The 21,768-nt window shown below is 40.6% G+C and overlaps 1 protein-coding gene across 1 annotated transcript in view; it reads right to left on the bottom strand.

Moving 5' to 3' along the window:
- Positions 1 to 21,768, bottom strand: part of LOC113409635 (chromodomain Y-like protein 2) — a 77,808-nt gene that overhangs the window by 7,766 nt on the left and 48,274 nt on the right. Inside the window, exons 3-4 of the mRNA XM_026663778.2 lie at positions 12,265 to 12,482; positions 1,221 to 1,393 (exon numbers count right to left, since the gene is read on the bottom strand). Coding sequence (XP_026519563.1) covers positions 1,221 to 1,393; positions 12,265 to 12,482 — 391 coding nt within the window. The remainder of the gene's footprint in view (positions 1 to 1,220; positions 1,394 to 12,264; positions 12,483 to 21,768) is intronic.

Raw genomic sequence — 21,768 nt, 5'->3', positions numbered from 1 at the left:
TTATAACTGACAGCAATACACAGGTGGCAGCCCCCGGGGAGAAAGAAAAGAACCAACACTGGCTTTTTTGGCAGTCTAGCTTGCTGGGGAGATCACAGTGTAGGCAGGGAACTGTATAACCTTAAAGAACCCCCAGTCAGGATGGAGTGACATGCGGGTCTCTGCCCAAGAGAGGTGACTGCTGGGACCCTAAGAAATACAGGTGCAATTGCCCTGAAACTGACAATAGTCACAGCAGTAACTAAGACACTGGTAATCAACAGACTGAGGTCATTACTAAAATGGCTTGGCTTCCGTTAGATAATTCTGTTAATTTATATCATGAAACAATAAAACAAGTTGTCCTAATATAGCTGAAGTCCAGATCTATAGCAAACCATCCCCTTTAGTTGGATTCCTTCATAATAATGTCAGAATGTACTGCATAAAATTTGAAAGCTCTCAAAAGAGGAATACATATTTGTAGGAAATAATAAGTCTGAGCCAAGTCCTCAGCTGGTGTAAAAAGATGTAGTTCTATTGACTCTAATGGAGTAACACTGATATACATCCCCTGAAGATCTGGTCATATATTTATACCATTGTGGATAATGGGAACATTTGATGGTTTATAGTGTAGACTGATTTATAGACAGCACTTCATAAACCCTGGATTTCTATTAAAATAATCTGATATTTTAAGCAAAACCACATTTTAGTTATGCAAATAGAACTACATTTACATATAAATTACATGATTTAAATGTAAGAAAAATATCAGAAACCTTTCTAATAAGGTTCTGAAATACATTAGAAGCCTGCTATATTAATATAACACGACTAAGTCATAGATCCCCATTTGTACTGAAACTCATTAAAATGATGAAAACTGAAACAAGTAAAATGTGGCTTCGAGGAACAATGTTAAAACATGAAGCCACAGCTAATTTAAAAAACAAAGTTACATCTCAATTTGAATTTGAGACTTGAGGAAGAATTTTGAAATACACTGAGGTAGTGGAACTAAATAAATCTTAACACATTGTACTGGAAATAAGAGTTCTGTCTCATAAGAAAAAGCTACAGCAAATCCATTCCTTTTTCTTGTTAAATGAATTTGTAGGACTGAAATTAGCATACAATCAACACTTAAATATATAACACTCTTCGACCTGACAGATATTTTTTATAATCACACACTGCATTTCATAATTTAGAGATCATATGTAAGCTTGGGTCACCTTATAGCTTCTGCAATCCTAGTGCTTTCTTTTCTTCTGTCATTGGATAACCTGCCAATTAAATATGAGTAATCTAGGCCACTACAGAATACACTTCCCACTGCGCTGAGAAGTAAGAGTTTACTGTCATCAGCTGATGCATTGCACAATGCTCTCCGAACTTCCTTCATGATCTGTGGATAAAGAAAAGTAAACAATTCGACATGCATGCCTTTGCAAGATAATTTATCTTGCTTTATAAAATTGTACTTGTTGTTAGAGATGTATATTTTGGCCATTGTAACTTAAGTTATTTGAATTATAATAGTGTTTACAAAGCTCTTACATCTTTGAAGTGCTTTGCGGACATGCAGTAATTCAGATCCATTTTTGACAAGGTGGCATTTCTTTGCTTATCCTATGGGGGAAATTCTGGTTACCTAAATTGTGTTATTCTATTGATATTTGACAGATTTCTTGTTTCTTGGCTCTTGTTTTGCTCTTATGACTTTTAAAAAAATAAACGGATGGACATCATTGTACCATCAACGTTGTTACCACAGCAATAGCATGGTAAGCTCTGTGTTTGAGTGAAATATATAAACCCTGGTCTTCAGTTCTTCCACCAGTTCAGTTAGGGTAGTCTGTATCAGTCAGGTGGAACAATACAACTTTAAATGCACAGATTTATGGCTAATTTATTGTTTATAGTGCTATGGTCAGTGACATTTTTAAAGTCTACAAATGCTATCGTAATAAAAGCCACTAGAAAGATGACTAATTTACCGCTTGATTTACTATTAGATCAAATTATTCATAAACACTAGTCAAAATCTTTAAGACCTTGATGTACTGGTGTTGAAATAAGAGGCTATTATTATTGCAAGAACAACGTTTTTCCTAATCATTTTAAGAAGGGGAATAATATTTCATAAATTTCTGCAGGTAGCTTTCATTCCGGCCCTGACTGAGCAAGGCATGTAAGCACCTATATAACTTTAAGCATATGAGTAGCCCTGTTGACTGACTACTCTTATTGACTTCTACGTGTGAAATCCTGCCGATTTAAATCAATGGGAGTTTTCTTATCGACTCCAGTGGTACTATGATTTCATTTAGCGAGACTATGCGTTTGCTTAAACTTTTGTACATACAGGTATTTAAGTGCCTTATCGATTCAGGCCCCTAAGCGTCATGGGCCAAATTCTGCTCTCATTTATGCTGAAAGATTTGGATGTACAGGTAAATTTTTCAAAGACTGCAAAATTTGGCCTGATGAGTTACAGATGTAGAGAAATAAGACATTCAGGTGGCAACTACTACTTTTCACTACTTAATGCTTGAAAAGTGTTTTACATCTCTGAAGTGCTGTACAGACATGTTCTAATCCAAATCTATTTTAAAAAATGTCACTAAATGTAGAGATGCAATTTTATGCATGCCACTTTTTTTGGACAGGCTTTGCACACACAAATTCTATGATTTATGGCAGTGTTTCCCAAACTTGGGACGCCGCTTGTGTAGGGAAAGCCCCTGGTGGGCCGGGCCGGTTTGTTTATCTGCCGCGTCCGCAGGTCTGGCTGATCGCGGCTCCCACTGGCTGCGGTTCGCTGCTCCAGGCCAATGGGAGCTGCTGGAAGCAGCGGCCAGTACGTCCCTCGGCCTGCGCTGCTTCCAGCAGCTCCCATTGGCCTGGAGCAGCGAACCGCGGTCAGTGGGAGCCGCGATCAGCCGGACCTGCGGACGCGGCTGGTAAACAAATCGGCCCGGCCCGCCAGAGGCTTTCCCTACACAAGCAACGTCCCAAGTTTGGGAAACACTGATTTATGGCAACAAGCTTGCATTTGCTTGTGCGAATCATGTACCGTGGTGTCTACCTCATTTGCATGTGCAAACAAAAAGATCTGAATTCTAGTGTGTATAAAACTTGGACATGAGAAATGGCAAGGTAAGTTTTCAGAAGGTAAAAACTCTTTTGTAGGTACACATTCGAGTGCTTACAATCCTGACTGTGTGTGAAATTCAGGTAGTTATAGGCAGAAGTTCTCTCAGCTCTGTAGCTAGAATTCATGTACAAAAATGGCAGCACCAATTTTGTGAGGGCAATTTACGCCCAAATCATGGAGGCAGAGCCTCAGTCCTTTTGAGAATATTAACCCACACTCATGCAAAAATGCAGCTGGGGAGAACAGCATATGCAAATTTTGTTATCTGTGAAGTGAGAACAATCTACTCGTAAAGTTTTGCATGTGATTTTAGACCTGATCAAAGCTAAACATTTATTTCAGAAGATATAGAACTGTGTAAGGTAGAGCTCTATTGGATTGACTAGTCCAACTCCCTGCTATTATAAGATTGCTCTCGTCAGTCTATTTTCTAATGTTTTACGTGTCCCCAACACTGGGACTTCCACTGTTTCCTTGGCAGATTCTATAATGTAATCAACATGTTTGGGCAATATTGTGTGGTCAAATTAGAAGCAAAACTTCCTGTTGATCGTAATGGGGAGTTTTGCTTCAAATGTGATGATAGGATATGACTCTCTGTCAGTTAATTCCTCCTGATATTCAACTTTAATGTTCCCATCCCAATATGTTTATATGCACATCTACAATTTCTCTCTTCCTTGATGATGTTATCCTTCAAATACTTGTTTCGCTCTTAGCCCATATGTATATCTGGATCTCTTCATTTTCCCACATAAACATTTCTAGACTTAGGTTTAAATGGATAGAATAATAGAAATGAAGGGCTTGAAGGGACTTTGAGAAGTCAAGTCCAGCCCCTGCGCTGTGGCAGGACCAGTTAAACGTAGACTGTCCCTGACAGGTGTTTGTCCAAACTGTTTTAAAAACCTCCAGAGATGGGGATTCCAGAGCCTTCTTTGGAAGCTTAATTACCCTTGTAGTTAGAAAATTTTCCCTAATATCTGAGCTAAATCACCCTTGCTACAGATTAAGCCCATTACTTCTTGTCTGACCTTCAGTGAACAATTGATCACAGTCTCCTTCATAGCAGCCCTCAACATCTGAAGACTGTTATCAGGTCCCCTCATCAGTCGTCTTTTCTCAAGTCTAAACATGCTCAGTTTTTTTAACCTTTCCTCATTGGTTAGGTTTTCTAGACCTTTAATCATTTTTGTTGCTCTCCTCTGGACTCTCTCCAAGTTGTTCACATCTCTCCTAAAGTGCAGTGCCCAGAATTGGACACAGTACTGCAGCTGAGGCCTCACCAGTGCCGAGCAGAGTAGGACAGTTACCTCCTGTTTATTACATTCGACTCTCCTGTTTCTACACTGTAGAATATTAGCCCTCTTTGCAGCTGCATCACATTGTTGACTCATTCAACTTGTGATCCATTATAACCCCCAGATCCTTTCCAGCAGTACTAGTGCCTAGCCAGTTTATTCCCCATTTTGTAGTTGTGCAGATCTTTCCTTCCTAAATGAAGTACTTTGCTCTTGGATTTAGTGAATTTCACATCTTGTTGTATTCAGACCAATTCTCCAGTTTGTCAAGGTCATTTTGAATTCTAATCCTGTCCTCCAAACTACTTGCAACCCTCCCCCCCAGCATGGTGTCATCTGCAGATTTTATAAGCATACTCTCCACTCCATTATTCAAGTTGTTAATGAAAATACTGAATAGTACCAGCCCCAGGACTGACCCCTGGGTGACCCCACAAATTTCCCGATAGTTTGACAGCGAATCATTGATAAGTTTTTGAGTAAGGTCTTTTACCCATTTGTGCAGCTGCCTTATAGTAATTTCATTTAGACCACGTTTCCCTAGTTTCATTATGCGAATGTCATGTGGGGCTGGGTGAAAAGCCTTACTAAAATCAGGGTATAACACATCTGCTGCTTTCCCTTATCCACTAGGTCAGGAACTCTGTCAAAGAAGGAAATTAGGTTGGTTTGGCATGATTTGTTCTGGATAAATCCATGCTGGCTATTTCTTTATAACCCTATTATCCTCCATGTGCTTGCCAATTGATTGTTTAATAATTTATTCCACTATCTTTCCAGGTGTTGAAATTTGGCTGACTGGTCTATAATTCCCTGGGAACTCTTTGTTCCCCCTTTCAAAGATACTATATTTGCCCTTCTCCAGTCTTTGGGGACCTCACCCGTCCTCCAGAAGTTCTCAAAGATAATTTCTAATGAGTCTGAGATTGCTTCAGCTAGTTCCTTAAGTACCCTATAATGAATTTCATCTGGTCCTGCCAAACTGAATACATCTAATTTATTTAAATATTCTTTAACCTGATCTTTCCCTGTTTTGGCTTGCATTCTTTCCCCCTTGTTGTTAATATTAAATGTGTTGAGTATCTGGTTACCATTTAACCTTCCTTGGTGAAGACTGAAGCAAAATAGGCATTAAACACCTCCGCTTTTTTGATGTCATCAGTTATTAGCTCTTTTTCCCCCCGCTAAGCAGAGGATCTACATTTTCCTTAGTCTTTCTCTTGCTCCTAATGTGTTTAAAGTACCTCTTCTTATTGCCTTTTATGTCCCATGCTAGGTGTACCTTATTTTGTGCCTTAGTCTGTCTTATTTTATTCCTACATGATTGTGCTATTCTTTTATACTCCTTCTAAGCAATTTGTCTTCATTTCCACTTTTTGTAGGATTTCTTTTTGATTTTTCAGGTCATTAAAAAGCTCCTGCTAGAGCCATATTGGCCTCTTACTATGCTTCATATCTTTCCTTCACATCAGGATAGTTTGCAATTGTGCCTTTAATATTGTTTACTTGAGAAACTAACAGTTCTCCTGAACTCCTTTTTTCCTTAGATTTTCTTCCCATGGGACCTTACCTACCAGTTCTACGAGTTTGTTGAAGTCTATTATCCTTATTCTGTTGCTCTCACTCCTTCCTTCCCTTAAAACCATGAAATCATAATTTCATGCTCACTTTCACCCAAAATGCCTTCCACCTTCAGATTCACTTCCAATTCCACCATGTTGATCAGAATCAAGTCTAAGATGGTTGTCCCCCCTGGTTACTTCCTCCACTTTCTGGGACAAAAAGTTGTCCCCTACACATTCCAAGAACTTAATGGAAATTTTGTGTTTTGCCAAATTACTTTTTCAACAGATGTCTGGATAGTTCAAGTCCCCCATTACTACCAGGTCTCGTGTTTTGGATATTTCAGTTATTTGTTCTAGAAATGCCTTATCCTCCACCTCTTCCTTATTTGGTGGTCTACAGTAGACCCCTACCATGATGTCACCTTATTTTTTACCCCTTTTATCTTTTTACCCAGAGACTTTCAACTGGTCTGCCTCCCACCTCCTTCTGGACCTCAGAACAAATATCTATGTTTTAATTTGTAAAACCACACAGAAGCAGCAATTTGAGAAAAGGTTTTATTAAATGTACCCAACACTCCTCCCCCATCCCAATTCCCTCCCCCTCCCCAGTGCTGAAGATTGTTTGTTTGCAGAGGGAGCCGAAGGACTTTAAAGGTCAGTCCCTGGGATCAAGTTGAATCAGAGGAGGCCAAATTTCTGACATTTTAAAATGGAAAACATTTAAAAAATATAAATGAGAACTTATTTTCACCCCTACAAATGGGATATAATTCATATTAATATAAACACCCAAAATTAGAAAGAAAGGAAAAAAACCCTAGAAAGCCTATCGTGGGTTAGCCCTTCCAGTCTCCTGATGATTTTTGTTGCTCCTCTTTAAATTTGTCAATACTTCTTTAGTAAAGATGTGCTCAGAAACTGAACAGAGTATACTTGGATTACCAGAATTCCCTGGTTCTGTGCAGCCTAAAATTCTATTGGCCTTTCTACTATTCCATGGTGCACATTTGTCTCTAACTTGCAGTTCGCGATCAGATTCTTCTAAGTCTCCTTTGGCATTATAGTTTTCCACACTTCTCATTGAATATCTGTGTTTTAGATTGTTTTCCTATAGATGTTTAAACATACATAAATAGACGTAGCATACTTATTGATGATCATACAGGATGAGCACAAAATCTACTTCTCGGCTACACAACTGAATGCTGGCAATATTCCAAAATGAATATCATTTTGGTCCAGTTCATGCCATTGTTTTTTTTAAGCCGAGCTCCCCACTGAACTCAGTATAATATATTCTTTCTGTCTGTTTCCAGACTCTCTGTAGGGTCCCATGTACTATTTCTCTGGCCTCTCTGGTATTTATTTTCACCTTCCTGCCACTTAATATAATTTGTGAAATTCATTAAAATGTAGTTTATTTTTGTCATCCAGACCAGATCCAGCACTGATTCCTGCAGTGGCCCAGTAGATATCTCCCCCAACTCAATACACTGCTGTTTATCATTTAACTTTTCTTTTATGGCCCTTCAACCAGTTTTCATTTGTCAGGAGATTATTCCTACCCAAGTTCTATTTGAATTAATGATTTAATGTTATGAGCAAAAATTCACAAGACCAGATCCTCAGCTGGTGTAAATCAGCCAAATCACCAATTTGGGCCAGCTGAGACTCGGTCCTGCATCTACTGCTTTGCTGAAATCCAAATATATTAAAACTGCTGCTTTCTCTAGATTGCTAATTTTGTAGTCCTATAAAAAAAGCAACCAGGTTTGTCTGTCTGGCAAGATTTCCCTTTTATAAACGGATATAAAATGTACTTAAACTGCTAAAAAAAAATTAGACTACTATCTTTCTAAGAGCTTAGTTGAGTTATTTCTCCTCTCCCCTCCCCTTCTTACAAATGGGTGTTTTTAAAGACTTCTTTCTAAACTTTGCTTATATTCAGGAAGTCTCAGTGAATTGGGAATTTATCCCTAAACTCGCCTACACATAACCTGTATAAACCAATAGAAGTACCAGGTTTAAAAAATTAAATGTCATGTATTTATTTGAAACTGTAATGGTCCATTTGCTGATATATATAATTTTTAAAAGATAAACATTCTCTAAAAATGTTACAATGAGCAAAACGTTCTAAACCCTTGGTAGCATTTTTATAACTATTCTGCAGTGATTACTTTTGATAGCCTTTCCAGTACAAGGATATCTGATAAATTATATGGATGATAAATTCTACTGGAATGATAGGGCAATACTTGTGATTGAAGTCTGCCATAAGAAGCAATCTGTCTGCTAGGAGAATAATAATACAGATAGCTGTCAACTTGAACCTGACATATTTCATGAGAAGAGTGCAAGTAAACCAGTGATGTGACATATATCCATAACACTACAAGCACTGCATTTTTTCATGTCTAGAAGAATGAATGTTGGTATTTCATGTGTGTACCTCCACTTTCAGTTTTTGACTCATAATGCATATGGAGTAGTTTTGTCAATCTTTACTAAAGCCATCATCAATCTAGAATATATTTTCTCATCTACTCTTCTGCTTTTTAACTCAGTAAATTATTAATCCCCAGAAGTATTGTTACCCTAACTAGGAAGAATAAAAACAATGGATTAACCATGTTCCTGGGTCTGAAACAGATTTTGGATTACCAAAAGCTGTTGAGTTTAAAAAACAATAACAGAAGTTTTCTATATGTTTAGGTAATAAACTTTCAAAAAAGTTGGAATCAATTCTTCAAAATTAGCAAGTGACCTGTGAAGTTAAATAACCCATTGGTGGAATTTATGTTGAAAATTTGCATGACTCTCTTTAAAAAATGAAATAAAATACCAAAGCAAAATTACAATTTTTCAAAATGAGCAATGTCTAGTTAAAGATAAAAGGAAATAATCCCGTTAGTAATCTGAATCTTTTTTTCAAAAACCACAATGGCACTGAGCCAATTACAATCAATGCACATCCTAAAAGAAAGGAACATAGGCATGTTTTATGCTAAAATCAGCTGCATGAACTTCAACTATGATGTAGTTACTAGCAATGAATTATGATCCATTTAGTGTTCGTTTACCTCCCTTTACTCTGTATATCAACAAGCCTAGTGATAATAACTTGAATTGCATACCATAGTTGAGGTTAATCTTTTGTCAGGCAAATGTTTGCTTGGCTCTGCTTTGGCTCTGCTTTGACACGTGCAGAGAACTCTATAATATGTAACCTTTGGGTTTTTAGACATCTTTAATTAAGTGGGGATAAACAGCGTAAATCACTAGTTTAACGAAACAGCTAAAGCCCAAAGGAAGTCCAGCTGTGGCTGGGTCAGGAGGAATCACAATGGAAAGCAGAGAAGCTATGGAGAGAGTGGGCCTTTGTGTAATGTATAGTTTATAATGATTCTGGGCTGCACAAGCCTTGCTGCCTTGTCTACTTACTCTACTGGTGGCAGCGACCATGACAGCTGCAGCTAGGGTGACCAGATGTCCCGATTTTATAGGAACAGTCCCAATTTTGGGGTCTTTTTCTTGTATAGGTTCCTATTACCCCCCCCCCCCACCCCCCTCCCGCTTTTTCACACTTTCTCTCTTGTCTCCCCTTCTGCAGCTCAAGTTTTAACTTCCACGTCAGCTAGACCTGCTCTAAGCAGATTTGAGCAAACGTTTTTTCCTATGTTTCTAATAGAGTCTGAAATGAACATAGGAACTTTTAACAAAACCAAACCCTCTTCCCCACTCTCTGTAAGTGTTCTGCACATGTGTGGTTAGTGCTGGTAAAAGGTGTCAAACTGACAGCCCTGGGGACTGAAGCTCTGTGTTCACCCGCAGAATATTGTCTCAACCCTGCCTAGGAGAAACCACACACTAGGGACCAGAGATTTGCTCCATACTGCATGGCCCTTGGTCTCGTTGCTGAAATTGTGGGTTTTAAACACGCAAGCTAGATGTGAAAAGCTAGATACCCTGTTACTAAGCCCTAGGGTGACCAGATGTCCTGTTTTTATAGGGACAGTCCCGGTTTTAGGGACTTTTTCTTATATAGGTGCCTATTACCCCCACCCCCTGTCCCGTTTTTTCAGTTGCTGTCTGGTCACCCTACTAAGCCCTGACCATCCAGACCTTAGATATTAATGTAGCTTTAGAAATAAAAAGGCTATTTATTTCCATGTTTCCAGCTTCAGCAATGATTTCAGCCCAGCACCGGGAATACTGTCAGTGCTGCAGATCTGAGAGAAGGAGCCCACCATATTTGTTTGTGTGGTTCATGCATAGAGGTGGGCTGCTGGGTTACAGAAAAGATTCAAAGGAGTAGGCCAGGTATGGCTTCTCTGGAGAATTTTGGGCTCTAGCCACACTGCTCAATGAACTTGAACTCCTCTTGGCGATCTGGGGATGAGCTCTCAGGGCCAGCAACACAAAGCTATGTCTGTTTAAAGTTAACATGGCAAATCTTTGGTTTGCCTCAGTCAGCAGTCATTTAGTTATAGTACAGTAGTCTCATACATATACATAAAGTTGTTTGCCTTATAATGAAGTGATGGATTCTATAGGAATGATGGATTTAATGTAATTTTTATATGTAAGGTGAGTACCGTTAAAATGGATGTTTGCTGCTCGATAGGATTTACCATTACTACAGTATTCCTTATAATTTGGGCCCTACCAAATTCATGGCCATGAGAAACGCATCACGGACCGTAAAATCTGGTCTCCCCTGTGAAATCTGATCTTTTGTGTGCTTTTACGCTATACTATACAGATTTCACGGGTGAGACCAGCATTTCTCAAATTGGGGGTCCTGACCTAAAAGGGAGTTGCAGGGGGATCACAGGTTATTTTAGGGGGGGGGTTGCAGTATTGCCACCCTTACTTCTGTGCTGACTTCAGAGCTTGGTGGCTGGAGAGTGGTGGCTGTTGGCTGGGTGCCCAGATCTGAAGGTAGCGCCCCGCCAGCAGCAAGGGTGGCAATACCATACCATGCCACCCTTTCTTCTGCATTGCTGCCTTCAGAGCTGGGCAGCCGGATAGTGGCAGCTGCTGACTGAGGGCCCAGCTCTGCAAGCAGCAGTGCAGAAGTAAGGGTGGCAATAGCATACCATACCATCCTTAGATCTGGCTGCTGCTGGCAGCAGCGCTGCCTTCAGAGCTGGGTTCCCGGCCTGCAGCCGCTGCTCTCCGGCTGCCCTCCTCTGAAGGCAGCGCTGCTGCCAGCAGCAGCACAGGGTTAAGTATAGCAGTACTACAACCCCCCCACAACTCCTTTTTAGGTCAGGACCCCTACAATTACAACACCATGAAATTTCAGATTAAAATAGCTGAAATCATGAAATTTACGATTTTTAAAATCCTATGACCATGAAATTGACCAAAATGGACCATGAATTTGGTAGGGCCCTACCTATAAATATTGCAAAAACTGTGGGTGGTAAGTGTCTAGTTTTGTATGGTACCAACAGCGTTAACGTCTGTGTGTCCCCAATATGAAAGACAGAGTACATTCCCCACTGGATCTTAATTATTTGAGGGGGGAGGTAAAATTTAAGGCCTAATGTGCTTGGCAATGCTTTTAGCTGTGTTCAATTATTGGGAATTAATTTCAAAATGACACATTTGTTACTTAATAGAAGTCTTGATAAACAAGACAAAACAATCCTAGATGTAGAATGACTGACTCAATGGAAATCAATAACATCACTTATACAGAGACACCCTGAATCCCTGTGCATTTGAGTGCAGGGTTGGGGCCTCAGTTTGTAAAGAATACAATGCATGAAAATGTCAAATGGACAATTAAATAAAAGCAGTGAAGGATTAAGATGACTTTTAATTTTTTGAATTTTTATCCTGAGATAAGATCCTGATTTGAGATGTATATGTGTATAAATCCTTGCACTACTAATCAAACATATTATTAAGGGTAGTAATTTTTACATTTGAACAACTACTTCTTAAAACTGCAGGCAGGGATTAGTGATCACATCTTTCCTTTTCTTACTCTTCATCTTTTATTTGCGGAGAAATTATTTGAAAAAATAATTTCCATTGCATATAAGAGTTAGATCCATCTGGATAAAATTCCAAGCATGGAAAGATGGAATATTTGAGCTCCATAAATTTTAAAAAGATATTCAATAGGGAACCCCACCCTCTAAAAATACAGATTGAGCGTTGCCTTAATTTTCAGGTTAACCACATTCCCATCTATTAAGATGGCTTTCTTTTGCTTTTATGGCTACATGCTTACCTCTGGGGTCAGTGCATTGTTATCTGAAGTCTGGCTGGAGAGCAGAATGTGTGTGAAACCATCTTCTTTCCGGACCACAATGTCCCTGAACCGACAGTTACTTTCATTTTGACGCACGCTGTACCTTAGTCTCTTATCAAAGACATAATCTTTCTCCCCATCCAGTTTCCTTTTCACAGTGCTGTGCAGATTCAGGCCTCCATTGGCCAGAGAGGAACCTTTCAAATGCAAACAACCAAAATGGATACATGTGATCATGTCTATACCTCCAAAGAAAACAGTGTAGTGTATTATTAACTTGAATTTCACTTGATGTCTAGATCATCCTATTCCAAGGGTGGGCAAAAATGTGTCCAGCAACCAAATGTGGCCCACGAATTCTAGTGTGTCCCCTGACTGCTCATTTTTACTACAGCGGTTCAGCCTGCGTATCCCAGCATGAAATGCTCTATCATGATCTGAGCAGAAGACCACTCTGATGTAGATCAATCATTGCATTTTGGGGCTGGTAGTCTCAACAGATGTGCCTGTAGTGGAAAATGAGAGCAGCTGTACCCTGCTCTTTTATGTGAATTTGGGGTGACCCTCCAGTTCATGGGAAAATTCTAATTCAGTTTTCTTTGGCAAAGCTGGGCATGATTGACTTAGTCCATATCATCTCTTCCTAAGATACATATTGTTCCTTGTATACAGAGCTAAAGCCATTACCAACTCCATTTGGCAACTTTAATGTAGGAACAGGGTCCTCAATTGTACATCTCTACAGGGACTTAGAGCAAGATAGAGCAGTTCATATCAAACATTTACAGCTAAACTGACTCCACTATCACACTCCTCTTCCTTATAATTCCAGCGGTCACCATTAAAGGTAGTATTTTACCCATTGTTATCCCACTGTGGTATCTGAGATTATGCTCAAATTAGGATACAACTTGATACAAGGTGCTCCATTGGAGAGGCTGCAGGGAAAGGCAAACCTATTTGCATATGTGGAGTTTGTGTCCAAGAATAAAACAGTTTTGGGAGGAAACTAAAAGACCTTCCTCGAGGTCCCCTGACCTGATTACCGAATGCTCCAGTAAAGGATCTACATTTTAAACAGGATGACAAATTAAATTTTTTTTTTATTGTTAGCAGCAAGACCTTGTATTGCACATTATTGGGAAAATATTACTTCTCCTTCAATGGAATCATGGAATAGTAAAATACATACTGTCCTCATATTAGAAAAGCTTTTACACCAAGTATATACGCAAGAGAAGTGCCAAAAAGAGGATAGCCATTTAAAAAATTTGGTCACCCTTTTTAGCATACTCGGAGAATGAGGGCTCTCCAACTAGGAAGCCAGAATCTTTAGCCAGGTTCTTTGAATATTAAGCTGATCCTTAATAAGTAATAATATATAATGAAGTATGTTAATGTCTTATTGTAACTTTACATTAATAAAAAGTCCCCTCCCCACAAAAGGGAGACTAGGACACAACTGTGGTATCTCATATACCACTGTGTAGTAACAGTAGGTAAAATACTGACTTTTTAATCACCTGTACTTATAACATTAAACTGCAAAAAAATGTATTAATGCTGGTGCCATTTTGCAGAACACATATTGATAGGAAAACACTAAATCAATGACAAGAAATACATGCTTCCTCTTTAAAAACAAAACCACCACAACAAAACAGCATCTTACTGAGAAACATTCAGTTTATCCTGAGTTCTGCTTGCAGTAAATTGTAACTCCTGCTTTGTTCATATTTATAATTCCTATGGGATAGTCAGGAAATATGTTGTCATTAGTAACAATCCACAAGTAGGCCAAAGGCTGTGTTATGGAGTCATAAAAATATCCTAAACACATGCTTTCTGTAAGTCTCCTCCTTTTTGCAGTTATAGATATTTTAAATGTCATTACCATTAAAATGATGGGTGAATAAAATAATTAGATAAGTTCATGGCGGATAGGTCCATCAATGGTTATTAGTCAAGATGGTCAGAGTGTCTCTAAACCTCTGACTGCTAGAAATTGAGACCGGATGACGGGGTAGATGACTTGATACATTTCCCTGTTCTGTTCACTCCTTTTGAAGCATCTGGCACTGGCCACTGTCGGAAGACCGTATACTGAGCTAGGTGGACCATTGGCCATACTGGGTCAGACCATTCTTATGTTCTTATATAGACTGTGCAAAAGCAGAAGTTAAAGTTGCTCAATTTACTTGATATATTGGCCATTTTTTTTAAAAAAAAAGAGAGAGATGGTCCCAAAATACTCCAAACATGCAGGAAGGAAAAAGAGGAGTACAGTCTGCATCTAAACCTGAATCTGTATTTAATTGTTTGTTCTTACCTCTAGAGCAGAGTAAACCAACCTCCTGGTTTTGCTATTAAAAAGCTAAGAGGGTTTTTTTTGAGGAGGAGGGATGGAAATTAGGACATGGATTTAAATTTTGTAGCTTAGATCATCTTTGTCCAATTAAAAACGCATTGTTACTGATGACTGTAGTGATGAATTTATAGTGAAAGATTCCCTAATAGGAGCCAGACATCTTCCTTCGATAGTCTTAATATTTCCATTACTTGATGTCTGAGTAGCTAATTCAATGACATGACTAGCCGTCACTAAACCCTGGACTCTGCAAATGTTCACGTCCTGTAAAATATCCGTTTATACCCTGCAATTATTATATTTAGTACTAAACTATATTAAATGTCTAATAGTATTCAGCTGATAGAGTCTGGCCTGATTTAATATATACATATTTGTTAATTCTATTTTTTCAGGGATTCAATAAAACTCTTTTTAGAGTTAAATTATAAACACTCTCTAGTAGAGCTCTAGCAGATATATTCAATTAAATAATGGTTTATTAATTGAAACATTAAATTTAAATTAATTTCTTAGTTTAGAAAGAATATTTGAAGCCTTTAGGGGGTTTTTGTTTGTTTTTTGACAAGAATTATTTTCAAATGTAAAAATCCCAGACCAACACCACATTTTAAAATGCTTGAAATTTTAAAAATTATAACTTGTACATTTTTGGCTTCTTCCTTGTTTATAGTGACTCATTACTAGAGCACAATGACTTGTCTGGTAGTTTATTCCTTTTTTTTCTGTTCATGAATTATTTGCAAACTGAGGTCTCAATCTTGCAAACGCATATGTGCTTAACTTTAAACTCAGGAGGAGTTCCATGGAAGTCAGTGGGAGTATTCATGTGCTTAACGATAAGCAGTGTAGAAGCGTCTGCAGCACTGGTGACTGACTGACTTTTACAGATTTGTTCGGCATTCAGAATTATTCAGCAAATACTTTGTGAAAGCATTTCAGCCTGTCATTGTTTGCAACCAACTTCCTTTATCTAGGTCTTCATCTATTTTCTGTTCACTAAGTATATGTCATCTAGGATGCATGGTACTGTTTCTTGTGCCTGACTGGAAGACTGTAGCTTTTTTACAAATAGTAGATGGGAAATACAGTTCCCAGGTGTCCGGTTTTTTGACTGGAATGCCTGGTCAAAAAGGGACCCTGGTGGCTCCGGTCAGCACCGCTGACTGGGCCGTTAAATGTCCGGTCAGTGGCGCAGAGGGGCTAAGGCAGGCTCCCTGCCTGCTGTGGCTCCCGGAAGCAGTGCCATGTTCCCCCTCTGGCTCCTATGTGTAGGGGCAGCCAGGGGGCTCCGCATGCTGCCCCTGCCACAAGCGCCAGTTCCGCAGCTCCCATTGGCCAGGAACTACAGCCAATGGGAGCTGCGGGGGCAGCGCCTGCGGACGGGGCGGCACGCAGAGCCACCTGGCAGTGCCTCTGTGTAGGAGTTGGAGGGGGGACATGCCGCTGCTTCTGGGAGCTGCTTGAGGTAAGTGCTGCCCAGAGCCTGCACCCCGACTCCCTCCTGTGCCCCAGCCCTGATCCTCCTCCTGCACTCCAAACCCCTCAGCCCCAGCCCAGAGCCCCCTCCTGCACCTCAAATCCATCATCCCCCCCCAGCCCCACACCAGAGCCCTGTACCCCAACCCCCTGCCCCAGCCCAGAGCCCCCTCCCGCACCTTGAACCCCTCACTTCTGGTCCCACTCTGGAACCTGCACCCCCAGCCCAGAGCCCATACCCCCTCCCAACCCCCTGCCTCAGCCCAGAGCCCCCTCCCATACTCCAAACTCCTTGGCTCCACCCCCAGCTTGGAGCCCCCATCTGCACCCCAAACCCCTCATCCGTGGCCCCACCCCAGAGCCCACATCCCCAGCCGGAGCCCTCACCCTCTCCCGCACCCCAACCCCGAGCCAGCCCGGTGAAAATGAGTGAGTGAGGGTGGGGAGAGTGAGCGAGAGAGGGAGGGGGGATGGAGTGAGCAGGGGTGGGGCCTCAGAGAAGGGGCGGGGCAGGGGGCGGGGCAAGGGTGTTCGGTTTTGTGCGAGTAGAAAGTTGGCAACCCTAATGGGAAAGCAAAGAAATTTCAAGATGGCTACTTGAATAGGTAGCCTTGTTAGGAAAGAAGTCAGACATGACAATCATAGTTGTTCCTTCTGGCCTTTAAATCTGTGAACAACTTCTGGTATGAATCTTTAAGCAAACTTCTACTTAGGTATTCATCAATTTCATTTTTCACAAACATTCTTATAAATAAACAAAAGTTCTTGTATAAACTTTCATGTGAAATGAATAATTGGGGTTGTGAATAATTCCTTTTTTTTGGGGACCAAAGATTCCAATACCACTTTTGTGCACTATTTGCTCTGCTTCGTGCTCACTATGTTGTTTGGTCCATCTGCAAGCCTGCTGGAGAGGGAGATTTTGCAATAAAGTCTAAAGAACTTAGGAAATTAGATGCAAGAATGGACATGAGATGGAAGCAGCCTCGGGCTAACTGCATTGGTAATCTGCATACTATTAAGGAATAAGCAACAGCTGTTCTAAGTACAGATGGTAAGGGAAGGGTTGGGGCTTAATTCTTAAGGGAAATCCATCAAAACAAAAAGCCTCTCGTCAATCAGTTTATCATCATTATTTGTTGCATCTCATTTTGTTCAAATAGTGCGCCAAGTGGGGAAGTTAAAGATATGACAAAAGAAGCTGTTAACCTCACAGCAATTATTATAAGCAAAGTATGTGTCAGCTGACAGGATTTTAACCAACAGAAGGTCTACATGCAATCTACAATGGCACCTATGTTTTCTAATTTATGCTTTCCTCAAATGACACTGTAGATTGCATGTAGACCTTCTGTTGGTTAAAATCCTGTCTGCTGACACCCACTTTGCCTATAATTGTTTTAGGTTTCATGCAAAGATTTACACCAATGCAACTAAAATAGGTCTGGTCGTTTTTGCATGAAACCTAAAACTGATACAAATACCAATAACTATCCATGGATTATCTATGGGAGGAATGTCTGATAGTCCCATGATAGTGCAATTCTGTATCAAAATTCTGAACAATGTTGCCTGTCTGTCAATATCAGTATTCCAGCATGGAACTCAGACGCTCATCTCTAGTTGTTGGAACCTAATCATAATTTAGTTATCTACTTTTGAGATGGGCCAAGAGAGTGAATATCAACCTCTGCAGCTATAATTAAATAATGTGTCTTCCTACTGAACATTCAGCCTAAAACAAAATGGTGCCTAACAGGGCCGGCTCCAGCATTTCGCCGCCCCAAGCAAAAAAAAAAAAAAGCCGCAATCGGCGGCGGCAGTTCGGTGCCAGGTCCTTTGCTCCTAGAGGGAGTGAGGGACCTGCCGCTCCCGAATTGCCGCAGGTGCCGCCCCTCTCCCTTGGCCGCCCCAAGCACCTGCTTGTTAAGCTGGTGCCTGGAGCCGGCCCTGGTGCCTAACTTTTATCACCTGGTTAGTACATGGTAGGGTAACAGTTAACACCTTAATATGTCAAGATGAAAAATGACTGTGGCATGGAGTAAAGCTAGCCATCCCCCAAACAATGAATAATGTATGTGAAATAAATTAGAGATGTCACAAAAAAACACAGGAAGCTTTAGCTACCTCTGAACTTGATTTCCCAGCCTAAGCACAGAGATGAAAATTTTAGTTCAGCTTTTTGGTGCTCTCAGTTTATATGTGAAAGAGAGCACGAGACAATGTTTCCTTAATTTAGCTAGGTCTATAAATTAAATACCGGGTTATAAATAATCTGCAGTAAAACTTGTGAAGGTGTGTAGAAAGAGCCATGTAAAGATTGGGAAGAAGAGTTGGTAAATCACCAAGGGAACAAAATTTATATTGGTGTCTAGAGATCCCAGCTGACTTCAGGGCCACATCATGCTAGGTGCTGTACAAAACTCTTCCCGATAGACGTACTGTCTAAAAAGATGAAACAAAGGGTGGGAAAGGAAACAGAGAAGTGACATGCTTAAGGTCATACAGCAGTTCAGTGCTGAGCCAGGAACAGAACCCAGTCAAGTGTCCTATGCACTAGACCACACTGTCTCTCTAGCTACCATGTTAGCTAAGAATTGATGAGTAGGGCCCTACCAAATTTTTTTGTGCTTTTACCCTATACTATACAGATTTCATGGGGGAGACCAGTGTTCCCCAAATTAGAGGTCCTGACCCAAAAGGGAGCTGCAGGGGGGTCATAACATTATTTTAGGGGGGGGGTCACAATTTGCCACCCTTACTTCTAAGCTTGGCAACCGGAGAGCAGTGGCTGTTGGCCAGGTGCCCAGCTCCGAAGGCAGCGCCCCACCAGCAGCAGCACAGAAGTAAGGGTGGCAATACCATCCCATGCCACCCTTACTTCTGTGCTGCTGCTGGCGGCGGCTCTGCCTTCAGAGCTGGGTTCCCAGCCAGCAGCCACCGCTCTCCAGCTGCCCAGCTGTGAAGGCAGCACCACCGCCAGCAGCAGGGCAGAAGTAAGGGTAGCAGTACTGCAACCCCCAAGCCTCTACAATAACCTTGTGAACTCCCCACAACCCCTTTGGGTCAGGACCCCTACAATTACAACACTGAAATTTCAGATTTAAACAGCTGAAATCATGACACTTACAATTTTTAAAATCCTATGACCGTGAAATTGACCAAAATGGGCCTTGAATTTGGTAGGGCCCTAATGATGAGTCTCTCACACTTTAACCAAGTTTGTTACTCACTTGTTGCAAGGATGGTCCAGAAGAGCAAATGAAAATAAGAATGTCCCAGAGACAGTTCTGTTGCATTAAACTCTCAGGTGTGTTTTTTGGTAATAGTTTTAGAGCCATGTAATCAATTACACACCTGCAGGGTTCCTTAAATCAACACATTTCTATCCAGACTTATCTGAGAAAGTGAGACAAGATGGGTGAGGTAATATCTCTTACTGGACTAGAGTGTCACAGCTAAGGTGGAACAGATTGTTTAGCATACGCAGTTAATACACAAATGAATGGCAAATAAATGGCAAATTAAATTTAATGTGGATAAATGTAAAGTAATACACATTGGAAAAAATAACCCCAACTATACATACGATATGATGGGGGCTAATTTAGCTACAACTAATCAGGAAAGAGATCTTGGAGTCTTCGTGGATAGTTCTCTGAAGACATCCACGCAGTGTGCAGCGACAGTCAAAAAAGCAAACAGGATGTTGGGAATCATTCAAAAAGGGATAGAGAATAAGACAGAGAATATCTTATTGCCCTTATATAAATCCATGGTACGCCCACATCTTGAATAGTGCATACAGATGTGGTTTCCTCATCTCAAAAAAGATATACTGGCATTAGAAAAAGTTCAGAGAAGGGCAATTAAAATAATTAGGGGTTTGGAACAGGTCCCATATGAGGAGAAATTAAAGAGGCTAGGACTTTTCGGCTTGGAAAAGAGGAGACTAAGGAGGGATATGATAGAGGTATATACAATCCTGAGTGGTGTGGAGAAAGTGAATAAGGAAAAGTTATTTACTTGTTCCCGTAATGTAAGAACTAGGGGCCACCAAATGAAATTAATGGGCAGCAGGTTTAAAACAAATAAAAGGAAGTTCTTCTTCACACAGCGCACAGTCAACCTGTGGAACTCCTTGCCTGAGGAGGTTATGAAGGTTAGGACTATAAGAGGGTTTAAAAGAGAACTAGATAAATTCATGGAGGTTAAGTCCATTAATGGCTATTAGCCAGGATAGATAAGGAATGGTGTCCCTAGCCTCTGTTTGTCAGAGGGTGGAGATGGATGGGGAGGGGAGAGATCACTTGATCATTACCTGTTAGGTTCACTCCCTCTGGGACACCTGGCATTGGTCACTGTCGGTAGACAGGATACTGGGCTGGACGGACCTTTGGTCTGACCCAGTATGGCCGTTCTTATGTTCTTATGTTATGTTCTTATTTCAAAGGGCCATTCAAGGTGAAGTGGCGTGTTAACACCCCTCCAGTTATAGGTGGGTGAAGGAAAGAGGAAAAAGGCAGCGGGGGCAAGGGGTTTGGGATTATTATTGGATTTATGGTTTATTACTACAATGTGTCTATTCAGTCCATTGGAAAGTGTTGTTGTGCATGTTTCCTTTGAGGATGAGGACTGATAGGTCAGATCACTTTGTAAAAAGTGCTCACCCACAGGTGATGTGTTTTTGTTGTTATAATTTTTCCTGTGTGAGTTCATTCGAGAGCATACTGACTTGTCTGGTTTCACCCACATAACCCCCCACCCCCAGCTGCCTCCCTCACCTTCCTTCCTCCCCCCCCTCCCCGCCCCCATGATAGCCACTTTACCTTGAATGGTCCCTTAAAATGTGTTAACTACTTATGCTAAACAATCTGTTCCACCTTGTGTTTAGCTGTGACACTTTGAGTATGTTTCCCAGACCTGAAAAAGCGCCCTGTAAGCTCCAAAGCTTGTCTTTCTCACCAACAGAAGTTTGTCCAATAAAAGATATTACCTCACCCACCTTGTCTCTCTAATATCCTGGGATCAACTTGGCCACAACAACACTTAGAAAGTGAGTATTTTTGGTTGCATTTTACTGTTTCCTATAATTAACAGAACAAGGGGAATAAAAGGAAGCAGGAAACTGGGTTGATAGAGAATATTTAAATTAAGGACACCATGACACTATGAAGGTTTTCATAATGGAAAGATACAGAGGTTAGTGATACATAACAAGCACGAATTCTTCAGCAGACGGTGTGCAGAACTAGAGTAGGGCAGGAAGAAGACTATTTAAAGGGGAAAATTTGATGCTGTCAAAGAATTTGACACAACAATCACTCTCAATTGCAGTATCATGAAAGAAGCCGATAGCAATGGGATAACAGAAGACAACAAACAACAGAGGGTCCTGTGGCACCTTTAGACAACAAATGTCATCAGAATACTGCTTCAAGCTATAGAAAGTTTTTTCAACAGATGTTCCAGAGTTTACCTAGTGTTTGTTTTCCTCATGGCCTGGCCTATTATAGTCATTCACAATGCAAGAGTCCAGACCTCCAAGGCTAACAGCACGCATCTCCTTAGCAACATCAAAACAATAGGTGTTCCTAGTTTATGGCAAGATGCAAAGGAAACAAGAGAGCAGTGTA

Source organism: Terrapene carolina, unplaced genomic scaffold (assembly GCF_002925995.2).
Source record: "Terrapene carolina triunguis isolate 2854851 unplaced genomic scaffold, T_m_triunguis-2.0 Scaffold33911, whole genome shotgun sequence".
Taxonomy (NCBI): Eukaryota; Metazoa; Chordata; order Testudines; family Emydidae; genus Terrapene; species Terrapene triunguis.
The sequence above is the reverse complement of the archived record's forward strand: the minus strand, read 5'-3'. Positions and strand labels throughout refer to the sequence as shown.